Below are 13,668 nucleotides of genomic sequence, written 5' to 3' on the forward strand. Positions count from 1 at the left end.
GATTTATAAAATCATTGATATCTCGGAATCCATAAGCGACAGTGGTACCTTAGGTTGATTTTGTCACAAATATTGGTCAGTTTGAGGAGCACATAGTATAGCCTACAGTTTATTTTTTTGATCCTGTTATAGGCTACCCGGCACTATTTATATTCTTCAAATTGGAAATTCAATCTCTAAGGAAAACGCCTTAAGTCATAGATAATCTATTAGAGCTACAAGATGCTAACATACAGGTTTTTATATTCGTTAAAACATATATTCTAACATTTCTAACTTTATACGGAAATAACAACATGCATACTCGTAAATAAGCACGTATTACGTTTCGAGACACCATAAAAGCTAGTAAAAACTTGGCATTATAATACCCCAAAAAAATAAAAACATTTGTTTTTAGTCTCTTTGACCAACGCAAGAGCCAAAATGACAAGGACCAACGTCAATTAACGGCAAGTTAGATTTGACAGTTGAATAACACGAGACTCCTTGCCCCCAGGTGTTCCACCTCCGCGATATCCGCTGGGAGCGGCCCCGGTTCCTGTCCAAGTCATTCCTGGCGTTCGTGACGTTCAACCTGATCAGCTACTCGCTGCTGGCGGCCGAGGTGCTCACCACCAACGTTGCTGACACTACCGCTAAAGAGAAGGTAAGCCATATATCTGCGATATCCGCTCGGAGCAGCCCCGGTTAATCCAAGTCATTCATGGCGTTCGTGACCTTCAACCTGATCAGCTACTCGCTGCTGGCGGCCGAAGTGCTCACCACCAATGTTGCTGACACCATGCACCACCGCCAAAGAGAAGGTAAGCCATATACCTGCGATATATGCTAAGAAGCGGTTCAAGTAAAAAATAACGTCGCAAATCATGTGCCAAAACAGAAGTTAAATGATTTGTGACCTTAACCGACTACAGCTAAAGTTGAATACTGCTTAACTTACCTTACGACTGAGGCGGAGTCGAGCGGATATTAGAGGAATCAACCAGTAGCATTGATTGTAATCTAGCGGAGCGGAGAAGTTATGTTGATCCTCTTGAGGTTTGTATTTTCGCCGGCGATATGTCGTACTAAGGTCAGGCTTGAGTTCCAAAATGGAGTTTCTACATCGCACTATCGAAGTTATGTTTCATGAATTAACACCGCAAGAACAGAGTAGTTATCTTTTATTTATTTAACGATCACAGATGGATAATATTTCTGCACAATTGCTAGGAACAAAGAAATACAGAACATGAACAGAGGCTTAGCCTAATATACACCACTTTTACTTATATGTAGGTGACCACAGCTCATCTCAAATAGTGATATTAACTACTAATAAACTCAAAACCCGTCTGCCGAAATTTGAAAGTAATTATTTTTGTCATTGTTTAAATATGCCTTAAACTTTTTATATAGCATAGCTCAAAAACCTAACTCGTATGTGAGTACTGTGACTCTTGTACAGTCAGCGTCAAATACTTTGTAGCAGTCAAAGTGGCCAAATAGTTCGGTACACCATACTAAATATATAGTGTACCGAACTATTTGGCTACTTTGGTTGCTACAAAGTATTTGACGCTGACTGTATTATTTGTCAAGTAAATGTAAGATCGTATCGCTTTGTCGATTCAACCCAGACGAAATTGCTTTTCAAAGAGCAAAAAGTTTTACCAAGAATTCAAGCCGCGGGATAGTCTTTTTTATTTTTATGACGGAGTACTGTTTGGAATCTGAATAAAAAAATAACCATCGCCTTCAGAGCATAAAGTAATAGGTAGTTTATACGATAACGGTGCATACTGCTATTAAATACATAAGTTACTGGCCATTCAAATAGAAGCATATACTATTAAAGGAATTTAAAAGTACACTAATTGCATTATTAATAACGCTTAAATAATAAATGTGTTTTATTGACAATTGTATAAATTTTATGTCTGCACACTATTGGACATTTATTCAAGCTTTAAGTTATACTCTAATCTTAGTGCAGTTGCACCAACCAAAGTTGACTCATTGATTATGGTCAGGGCTCGTTCTTCTAGTGCGGATGACCTAAAAGTCACGTCGTTTTGCAGACAGGAAGATGTGGTAAATTAAATTAGTTTTACGAAACTTTTTACCGTATGGTATGATTATTTCTATGAGTATAGTGTTTTAGTTTTTATAGGTATACTGTCTTGGTTATCATACTAAAAGCAGATGTATCACTAAACCTTATAAAACAGTCCCCCACCGCGTCTGTCTATATATTCGCGATAAATTCAAAAACTACTAAACGGATTTTCATGCGGTTTTCACTTATCAATAGAGTCATTTTAGAGGAAGGTTCAGGTGTATAATTTGTTAAGATTTTGTGCAATTTGCTTGAACTACTCGCGCAAAGCTGGGGCGGGTCACTAGTCATAAAATATATTGATATTGACGAATGTCTTTGGGCGTCCGCTATTAGCTGGCGCGGGTGCACGGAGCGGGTGAGCGGATTAACGAAAGATAGTATGAGCGTTGCTAACTGGCGCGGACGCGTGCGACGGATTTACCTACAATGGCATCCGCGTACGTGCGCCCGCTCCGTGCACCCGCGCCTGCTAGCGGAACTGTAATCACAACGACAATTTATTATTAATTTGAATGAAAATGACAGTTTAAAGGTCTTCGCACACTATATCAATTCCACACCAACTCAACTCACTTTTGGTTCAGCTTAGTGGACGACGAGTGGACGACGCGTAGACCACCCGACAGTTACTAAATGTTAAACATTGTACTGTAGGACATACAAGATAAGGATTTAATTTCAATATTTAATTTTGAGTCGAGTGGCTGTTGAGTTGTAATAGTGTGCTAAGACCTTAAGACATTATGTACTGCTAATTTTAAGTGGCGATGCCGTTTAACGCATTCACTGCCACCGACGCATATATGCATTCACCGTCATACAAGTTTGTTCCTAGGCCACGCCCCCTGACAGTGAATGCGTGAATGTGGTAATTGTTTACAAATAAAATATTTGAAATGATGTGGTTTAACGTCATTGGTACTAACAGTTCGAGCCCTGATTATGATTTAAGAGCTGTCGAGAGGCAAACTCGGCCGAATTTCATCTTCCCATACAAACGGAGTTTCGTTCTCATTTGAAAACTACGTGTTGGATTGTAATGAAACTTTGCACATACAATTAGTTTATATTGCTCCACCTTATAAAACAAACGAAATAAAGAAGAGCAAAACCAAGTTATGTATGAAAATCACGAATTCGCTGTATTTCTTTAACTATGGTATCTGAATCTACATAAACTACCTTATCCTATTGTAAGTACAAAGTTTCAGAGCAATCTAGCTATTCGTTTTAAAATGAGGGCATAACTACGTTTGTATGGAGACCCGAGCTTGCTGGGAACCCTTAACGTAACTCACAGAAAGAAACATCTCATACAACAACATTTTTGCGAAATTTATTACGATCACTAACGGTTTGATGCAACATAAAATAGTCTGCGCACATATTTATAATAATTCAGTTTTGTTTTTGTCGCTCAACATGATTTGTTTATGGCATTTTGCTGTTCAACTTGGCACTCGAATACATCGTCCGCAAATTGCTTATGTATGCTTTGGGGTTATTGGCTCAAAACAAAAGGGATCTGGAGGCCATGGCTATCGTAGAATAGGAAGGACAGCAGATTCGTCTCAGAATCAACCACTAGAAAACAGAATATCTCCTAATGAAAAGGTATGAGAACATCAAAGAAAAAAGAAAAGACTTAGTAGTCGGAGCAACACCCACAAAGGTGTGGAACATTTTACGTACCTTGGTTGCCCAGTAACGGATACCAACCTAAGGGGAGAAGTGTTCGAATCCAAAACGCCCTAATATGCTCGGCAGTGCTTCGTGTTCTAGTGTCCAAGCTAATCAGTAGACCGAGCAAGATTCGAGTCTACAAGACTGTAATTAGACCAATTTGCATGTCCCATACATCTGATGCTTGGATTCTGACTCATATTTGGAGTTTTCATAAGAGGAACTAGAAATATTGGAAAAGCTAAAAATGTGTTTTTTTCTACTTTTCGATACGAAATTTCAAAATAACCGTAAATGCCAAGTACATCATAAGTTAGGCTGATTTTTAGAAAATTCAAGGAGTAATTTTATGTATTAATCATGTGCCCCTCCCCTTGATCGACATCAACTTCTCCACATTCTACTAATATGCTACTGTTGGGACAGTTTTGCTCCTAAGTGTATCTGTCTGTTTGTCCGCAGAGCTTCTACCAGCACGTGTTCAACGGCTGCTACGCGGTGCTGCTCTTCATCGTGGTCACCTTCTTCCTGATCTACGGCGTAGAAGTATATTTCAAGGTAACCATCTTTTTACCCGACTTCGAGATTTCAAAAGGAGCAGGTTCTCAATTAGTTTTTTTACATGTTTGTTTCTTCAGAACTACGTCATTCCTCGACGGATTTTGAAAATTTATTTTTCAATTGAAAGTATAATATTTTGTAAAATTGCTTATCTTACTAACTGACAAACTTATATGTGAATAAAAAAATCCCCGCTAATTTATGTACTTTGCAATATTGGTTGAATTGGACTCTTCGTATAAATGTATAGTGTGTAAAGAAACAAAGCCCCGTAATCTAGCCATTCTCGTTTTTAATTTTCTTTTGTTTTGTTTAAGTGATTAAATGTTTGTAATCATTTTCATTGCACGCTTTTAAAAATATATGACACTACCATGTATTGGTCAGTCAAGGCCCAAAGGCAATCAAGCTAGACAGTTTTACCACCCAAACCGCACACAATGGGACATTATTGTGGTAGGTGCTCATAAGCACCTCTTAAGGGAATGGTATTGACATTGAAACGATGATAGCCGATTGTCGATTGTTTGCTGTTAATGTTTAACTGTTACGCAGAAAATGTCTTCTAATTTTTCCTTGTTTTTCAAACGTGCGAAGCGTTTCATAATATTTTTTATGTGGGCCATATTATTTAAAAATATATACACTACACTTTTTCCTCAAATTTTGGAAATGTGATTTTTTCTCAGCGACATACTATCTTCGATCCCAACAGGAAAAAATAGTGTGCCAAAACTTCCCTACACTTTTTGTTCCTTCATTCCGTTACCGTCAAAGAAAGCCAATAAAACTCTAGGGGACCCATTTTTCTTCTATTAGAATTGAAAGAGCTAGTGACCCTGAGTAGAAATAACATGAATAAAATATACCGTACTACATGTAGGTAAACATAACTAATAAGTTAGGTATAGATATGGATATGTGGGTATGCCGCTCGAGCTTGACCACGTTTTAGTTGAGAATAAACCGCCAATGAAGTCACATCGTTTTCTTTATATCGCCCTATACATACATATCATATATAAAATAAAAACTAAACTTAAACTTTACATAAAATGTTCCATAATACTGTTGGCGAATGCGCTCTATTTCGCCATTTGCGAAAGGATCACTCGCTGCTACTTGGGTGCATTTCGTAGTACAGGCGAGTTCACAAACATTTTTCTTTACAAGCCAACATCCTAAAGATACATTAACACTGCACCTCTAAGAAACTAACAATAAGGTCGTGTAAATTATTTTTTGAATGTTTGCTTGTAAATATGTTTATGAACTCGACGGTTCTTGAGTTGCGGCGCTTTCGTCAGATCTGGACGTATTTTGTTTTATGTTATTGGTAACACGAAAATTATTTGTGGTAGCTTCGCGGCGAATTCCTCAAGGAGACAAAGGTGTGCACAGTGATACAACCGCGGCCGGGGCCTTCTTCCGCGGCAGATGATGACGCTCAAGCCACGCTCGTCACCAAACAGGTAACGATATCTATGTATCTTTGAAATAGCCCTATGTTTTCTGACTGATGCGCTACAAGCCAGTATAGGCACTGTTATATCCCGGCTTTCTACCTCTTGAGTAAAGACGTGGGCACTCTGATAATTTCGAAAGACGAAGACGCTTAGTTTTTTTTCACTTATCTAATCTCTATAGATTTATTTCGTGTAGCACATTTTACGATCACCTGTTCATGTATTTTTAATAAAGTTTATCCAACAGGGCGTCCAAACGGACATGTCTCGCGGCGGTGCAGTTGATCCCCGCTCGGTGGACCACTCCCAACTCCACCAATCCAGGGTCGGGCTCGTCAGCCAGGCTTTGATGCTGATCCTCATTGCTGGGTTCCTCGCCTCGGAGACACTCAGCGAGCTGTGGAAGACTAAGTAAGTTGACCATTCCCAACTCTAATCCAGGGTTGCCGTCAGCCAGGCTTCGATGCTGATTCTCATAGCTGGCTGTAGAAGACTATGTGAGTCCAAAGTTTTAGCTTTTGTTAGTTTATAGTTAGTTTATTGACGACCGGTTTGGCCTAGTGGGTAGTGACCCTGCCTACGAAGCTGATAGTCCCGTGTTCAAATCCTGGTAAGGGCATTTATTCGTGTGATGAGAATGGATATTTGTTCCCGAGTCATGGGTGTTTTCTATGTATTTAAGTATTTATAAATATTTATATGACGACCAGTTTGGCCTAGTGGGTAGTGACCCTGCCTACGAAGCCGATGGTCCCGGGTTCAAATCCTGGTAAGGGCATTTATTCGTGTGATGAGCATGGATATTTGTTCCTGAGTCATGGGTGTTTTCTATGTATTTAAGTATTTATATATTATATATATCGTTGTCTAAGTACCCTCAACACAACCCTTATTGAGCTTACTGTGGGACTTAGTCAATTTGTGTACTAATGTCCTATAATATTTATATATTATATATATCGTTGTCTAAGTACCCTCAACACAAGCCTTATTGAGCTTACTGTGGGACTTAGTCAATTTGTGTAATAATGTCGTATAATATTTATTTATTTATTTATACAATGTAGATCAAACAAGACCATTAGACCACTCCCAATTTTGCCTATCCAGGGTCCTGATCAGCTAGGCTTTGATGCTTTTCGTTGTAGGATTCCTGGATTTGGAGATTAGTGAAGTTATTCAGCGACTTTGGACGACCAGAAGTCCAGTTTCTCAATTACAATGATCCACATCCTGGTATCTCGGGCTTTGATGTTCTACATTACATAGCAGGATTCCCCGCCTCGGAGACGCTTAGAGCTTTGCTTAGGTTGCGACTAGATTAATCCGTTGAAAACTGTCCCCAAATATTCATTTTGTCTTACTTTCAGAGTCCCAGTGGTTTCCCGCAACTGGCACGACCTTGTGTTCCGCCTTGCCGAGATCGGGGTCGCGCTATGGTTCCCCTGCGTCCTGTGGAACTCCATGGCACCCGAGCGACTGTGGCTCCTGAACCCTCGGCGCCTGTTGGCGCGCCAGCTCGACGATGCCAAGCTGCAGGAGTTGTTACAGCATCACCAGGACGCTAAGGTACTGTCCTCGACCCTCCCTTCCTCCTTTTACCCCTTCCCAAGCAGAACCTCCAGGACGCTAAGGTACTGTGCCCTCCCGTCCCCAAGTTCCAGGCAGGACGGAACCACTAGGACGCGAAAGTACTGTCTTTCCCCCTCCCCCTTTTCGTTCCTGCCCGAAGCTCCAGTCAGAACCGCCAATGTAAGACCAATGAGACGCTAAGGTACTTTAACGTATATTGGGGAGGTTCAAGGTATAATGACAGAAATAAGATTCCAATTATGGTAACTGTCAAATGTTTTTAGTAAGAAAACGGTTAGTAGTAAATAGGTATGCGGGTAAGCCACTAGGAGTACAGAATGATATAAACACATGATTGTTGTTGAGGGAGTGAAAGAGTGTGAAGATCTTTCTAAAAATCTTGCTGCGTAGTTACTTCTGCTGCTAACTGTACGTACCTTATTTGTATAAAGTATTCTAGAAGAAAATATGAAGCAACGACATATCTAAAGTGGGCAGAATGTTCTCAATTCAGATTATCTTAGTCAACGCAATAATTCTCTTAAGTGCAAAACTACAGGAAATATCACACTGACCTGACTGATAGCATTAAATTAGATAAATAATCGTTCATTTGGCGCTGAATACCACTATTTACTGTCAATACTGTTATCTACTGTTTACAGTTGATCTTAGGTCAATGCTTGCACTGTATAAGGTCTTGATAAAAGGATAAAGTGTTATCGAGATGAGTTATTTTTGTTATGTTCTACAAAATGTTATTGTCAATTAATGTTATCGTGACAACAGTTTTGAAAGTGGAATCAAAATATTTACTTACAGTGTTTGGATACAAATTTAGTATATATTCTGATGATAATATTAATTAAAAAAATATAGTAAATACCTAATCGATTACTGTCGTTTTCAGCTTTCACCTTATGGTTGAAAAAAGTATCGCAAAGTGTACATACAAGGTCACTTTTCTGACCAAATTTTTATAGTTGCCTGAATACGCGAATTTCATTGAGATTTTAGTGAATAGTCGCTAACAGATACATTGTAATGGCAACAAATATATAAACACAATTCTCCTTTGGTGGCGCTGGTGCATGTTTAGATATTTGTAAGCATCTGAACCGATCTATTATCATCCGTACAACTATTTACCAAAGATATATATAACTTTGTATAAGACAAAGTCTGAGAACAAATTGCCTCGAAAAATTAAGAAAAAAAATATGCTCGTATAGCATACCTTATACCTTTGGCCTATACTCGAGTAGATGGCGACACCGTTTGATAATCATCAGTGAAAGAACATGGGTCAAATAGCCATATGTCATTGTAAGAGTTTTAGTCCTGTGTCGAAAGATGGCAGTAAATATAGTTGATCACAAAATTTACTTTGACAATACGCCTCTATACTCAATTCTCTTTGTGTTTGGCGTTTGTAAAGTTTTACAAATTATATGACTTCGCATTATTCCTACTGGTAACTAAAAACACGATTATAATATTTATTCTGCTTAATGGTTATGAGAACTCTAGATATAAATAATATTGTAATGTTGAAAATATTATTACCACAAACGGTAAGTGTTTATATACATTAGTTGATTCAGAGACCGTTAGGATCGTTGAGTCATATGATTGTATGTAAATTATAATACAGCAAATTTTCACATGCATTTGAATAAGTAAAGGTAAAGTGAGATTGCGAAATATTGTCTATTTCCTTTTTTCGGGTCACGAGTTAAGCTAGAAAATATATTCAATAATATTTGTCCATGGTTAAGAATTGAAAAAATATAAGTATTAATGCCCAAGCATGACTTTTGCACTCAGTAAATAATAAAATCGCGTATACTTCCGTCTTTCCTTTTTTAGGGTTCCGTAGCCAAATGGCAAAAAACGGAACCCTTATAGATTCGTCATATCCGTCTGTCTGTCCGATTATGTCACAGCCACTTTTTTAACTCTCACGCAAAATTGACGCCAGTCGTCGACTTGCGGAAAATCGTACGTATGCAATACAATACTTGTCTTTCTTTATACGATATAGTTTTTTGTTTATCCCACTTTGTTGACTCTTACAGTGAACCAAATGTTTGTTTTTGTTGGTGTTGTCTGCCTTTGTTGTCTCCAATTTGGAGTATCTGGACACCATCCAGACGTGTTTTGTTTTTTTTTTTCCGATTGCAGGTAAAAGGTTTGAGTCCGTCCGTTTTCTGCTTTTGGGTCGTCGAAGTCATCAGCTTAAATGCTTTCTGTTCTTGTTTGAGGTTTTGTCTAAATCAAGCCGCTATGTCAATGTTTTTATTTTTATTTTTTTATTTATTCCAATGACTTGATTTGTATTTATTGACTGATATATCGTTTTTAAACAGTCAAAAATTACATCCATCAAACTTTATTTTCGCCGAATGAAATCCATCCGATAATGGTATACATTTATTATCAAATCATAGAAAAGCCGTAAAGTTTTTATCACTTCCCATAAAACTTCTTACTTTTTATGTGTTAAAACGACTTATTGTTGATTTTTTGAGATAGTATGTTTTACGTTGAAAAACTTGCATTTAAACGATGATTTTTTGCCAATGGAATATACTTTTCTACACATCATTGGAAAAAGTCACAAAGGCACCGCCATTTTGCACAGATCGGCCATTTTGTCCAGTCTAACCTCAAATGTCTTCCCAGTGGCTAATAAGCGCGCATATCAGCGAGCTGTCATGGCGTCAGAAGGCGCGGCTGATCTCGTACGTGATTGGCTACTGGCGTTGGGCACTTTGCAGAGTGTTACTAACTTCGTTGTTGCATCGTCGCTGTGAGGTGTTGCCGTTGCCTTGGAAGAGTTTGGTGAGTTTGGGAATGTTAGGCCAGTGGTTCCTAATTTTTTTGATGTTGTTTTTATCTGTGATTAGGATAACTAATATTTAAGCAAGTTTAAACATTATTTTACTAAAACTAGCGGTTTTAAGGTGCTGAAATTTGGGCATGTTAATCAGATCTAACGCAATTTATACAATATAGTCCAAATTTAAACCTGGAATCAACATAACGTCAATCTTTGTATGAAAATAACGTACGGTGTTGCCAAGGCCAAGTAGCTATATTCCAATAGAAACTAAACTTTACCGAATTACGGCGATATTTTATAACGATATTTTTAAAAGTTCTATTCTTTGTCTGTGCCCAGCAGTGGGACGTATATAGGCTGAATTATTATTATTCTTTTGCACATCTTATTTTACGCGTCTTACTGTTAAAAGACAATTGAATATTTTATTTCATCACACTTTCTCGCAAGCGGTGTAATTGTATGCCAGCATACTGAGATGGAATGAGCTATATTATGCCCACGGGCGGTAGGTAATCGTTTTTTTTTCTTATTTTATTATGCCTATGGGCATATTTTTAATTGTCACCAATGCATATGAACCAAGTAGATATAAATGAGTTTTACTTTTAAAAATTTCCACGCAAAATAGGCGCGAATTACGACGTCGAGTTGCGGAAACCAAGCCCGCGAATACCTATATAATACCTACTTTTAAAATATTGACGTTTATTATTTAATATTTTGGTTACTGTTTACAAATATTTCATTTGATTAATTTAATAGCCGTTTCAAATATTTTTTACGCTCTTTTCAATGGTGGCTGAATGCCGGATGGATCTGTGCCTTCGATGCTTAACCTGTCAAAAATGATAATATGGCGGAGGAATCTTTGAAATGTCACCGTATTCAAGAATTGTCGCTTAAAATTTAGTTTTTTACACATAAGTGTGATGAAAAACATTGCGTGTGCCACGGGCGGTACAAGAATTACTAACTCGTGTTAATTAAACCCGAAGCCGAAGGCCAGGGCTTAATTAACACTTGTTCTTAAATCCTTGTTTACCGCCCTTAATACACAATGTACTATTATGATAATAATTACATTTCATATTTAAACGACAGTGCCAAAAGTCGCAAGCACTTGCAGACGCGCTGCGGTATAGCTCTGCCATTTAAGTATGGGCTATAACTACTGTTTACAAGGTTCAATTTCCTTCGGTTTTAATCAGACACTACTCAATGAAACACAAAATCTTAATAACTCGTTTCTCATTGCAGCAAGACGTCGAAACCGATTCGCTAGTGGGCAGCGTCGGCTCCGCCCGCGACTGCTGGATCTGCTACGACAGCTCCCGCCCCGAGCCCCTCATCCACCCCTGCCGCTGCACCGGCGACGTGTCCGCCGTGCACCACGACTGCCTCAGCCGGTGGCTGGGAGAGGTAAGCCCCCCCTCGCTAGTGGCAGCGTCGGCTCCGCCCGCGACGCGTTTGTGATTTATTGGAAGTATTGGATTCGGAAATAATATGGAATTGCGTAAATTTTTGGCTTTGTAACAGTATATTTCCTGATATAACCATCCACCGCACCCGCATGAAAAGTGGTCGTTTTCTGCGTTGTTCTCATCTAGATATATGAATTAGAATGTCATATTTGAGAAATGAGTAAATTTTAGGCGCGGTGTATAGTAAAATGCGCTATTTTGTTACCGTATTTACAGACTTGTACAAGCATTTCATGCATTATTTTTTAGTATCTGTAACTTCAATCCTTGAACTAGGTTTCTGCTTGTCAGAAACACGATGGCTCATTTTTTTCTCTATAGATTAATTTTTTGAAAATATGCTTGAAATTGTCTTTTTTTCCTTATTTTAAGCGTGCTATATATTAATATGAAGCTTACTACATTCGATAGTTATTAAGTAAATCTAAGTTTTGTTTAACCTTTTATCGGTACGTTAATTATATCATTGATAAATTATGTCTTCTTCAATTCTTTTGCAGAGTGTAAAAACACCTGACGGCTTGAAATGCAAGGTGTGCAACACGCCCTACATCGTCCAGGAGACTAGCAGGTATATTCGAGATTTAATAATTTATATTCATTAAAAATTCAAATTATTACATAGATAGACATTTCCTGGTTTGGATTTTTTCGTTTAATATTAGCACGAGGGGTTAAACAACAAATAATAATAATTGATTCATTTACAGGGTGGAGTGGGAGCGCGGGTTCACGGTGGTGCACTGGGTGCGCACGGCGCTGTGCGTGGCGTGCATATGCGGCGCCAGCGCTGCCGCCTGGGTGGCGGTGCAGCTGTCCACGTCCCCAGTGGTGAGGGTGCTCGCCGCCGGGGCAGCCTCACTAGTGTGCTACGTGGCCGTGAGGTATGTAGTACAGGGTGGAGTGGGAGCGCGGGTTCACGGTGGTGCACTGGGTGCGCACGGCGCTGTGCGTGGCGTGCATGTGCGGCGCCGGCGCCGCCGCCTGGGTGGCGGTGCAGCTGTCCACGTCCCCAGTGGTGAGGGTGCTCGCCGCCGGAGCAGCCTCACTAGTGTGCTACGTGGCCGTGAGGTAGTACAGGGTGGAGTGGGAGCGCGGGTTCACGGTGGTGCACTGGGTGCGCACGGCGCTGTGCGTGGCGTGCATGTGCGGCGCCGGCGCCGCCGCCTGGGTGGCGGTGCAGCTGTCCACGTCCCCAGTGGTGAGGGTGCTCGCCGCCGGAGCAGCCTCACTAGTGTGCTACGTGGCCGTGAGGTAGTACAGGGTGGAGTGGGAGCGCGGGTTCACGGTGGTGCACTGGGTGCGCACGGCGCTGTGCGTGGCGTGCATGTGCGGCGCCGGCGCCGCCGCCTGGGTGGCGGTGCAGCTGTCCACGTCCCCAGTGGTGAGGGTGCTCGCCGCCGGAGCAGCCTCACTAGTGTGCTACGTGGCCGTGAGGTAGTACAGGGTGGAGTGGGAGCGCGGGTTCCCGGTGGTGCACTGGGTGCGCACGGCGCTGTGCGTGGCGTGCATGTGCAAAATGTGTTTTTATCTACACACATATCATAAACCCTCTATTATGCCTTCAAAATTCGTAAATAATGGCCAACATTACGATAAACTGTTTTGTTAAAACAAATTTATTATCTGTGATGATGTTGTAATTGCTTCATAACTACATCAAAATCGATTTGGTTATGACTTCAAATTTGGAACATCTCTGAAAAAAAAACAATTCCATTTGACCTCTATTCTATTATAAGTCGAGATGCCTTTTTGTTCGAAATGAATGAAGTTTGTATCGACTGATACGGAAATAGGGGCCGACTCTAGTTTTAAAAAAAAAATTATAGGACATTATTACACAAATTGACCCACAGTAAGCTCAATAAGGCTTGTGTTGAGGGTACTTAGACAACGATATATATAATATATAAATACATAGAAAACACCCATGACTCAGGAACAAATATC

At 39.9% G+C, this 13,668-nt stretch overlaps 1 protein-coding gene across 3 annotated transcripts in view; it reads left to right on the forward strand.

Moving 5' to 3' along the window:
- Positions 1-13,668, forward strand: part of LOC133530204 (uncharacterized) — a 102,534-nt gene that overhangs the window by 79,014 nt on the left and 9,852 nt on the right. For 2 of the 3 annotated variants that reach the window (XM_061868062.1, XM_061868064.1), the window contains exons 5-12: positions 500-649; positions 4,250-4,345; positions 5,710-5,820; positions 6,062-6,225; positions 7,185-7,383; positions 11,492-11,653; positions 12,216-12,286; positions 12,426-13,152. In XM_061868062.1, coding sequence (XP_061724046.1) covers positions 500-649; positions 4,250-4,345; positions 5,710-5,820; positions 6,062-6,225; positions 7,185-7,383; positions 11,492-11,653; positions 12,216-12,286; positions 12,426-13,152 — 1,680 coding nt within the window. The remainder of the gene's footprint in view (positions 1-499; positions 650-4,249; positions 4,346-5,709; positions 5,821-6,061; positions 6,226-7,184; positions 7,384-11,491; positions 11,654-12,215; positions 12,287-12,425; positions 13,153-13,668) is intronic. The other variant, XM_061868065.1, reaches the window with a different exon arrangement.

The sequence above is a fragment of the Cydia pomonella genome, chromosome 22, assembly GCF_033807575.1.
Source record: "Cydia pomonella isolate Wapato2018A chromosome 22, ilCydPomo1, whole genome shotgun sequence".
In the NCBI taxonomy this organism is placed as follows: Eukaryota; Metazoa; Arthropoda; class Insecta; order Lepidoptera; family Tortricidae; genus Cydia; species Cydia pomonella.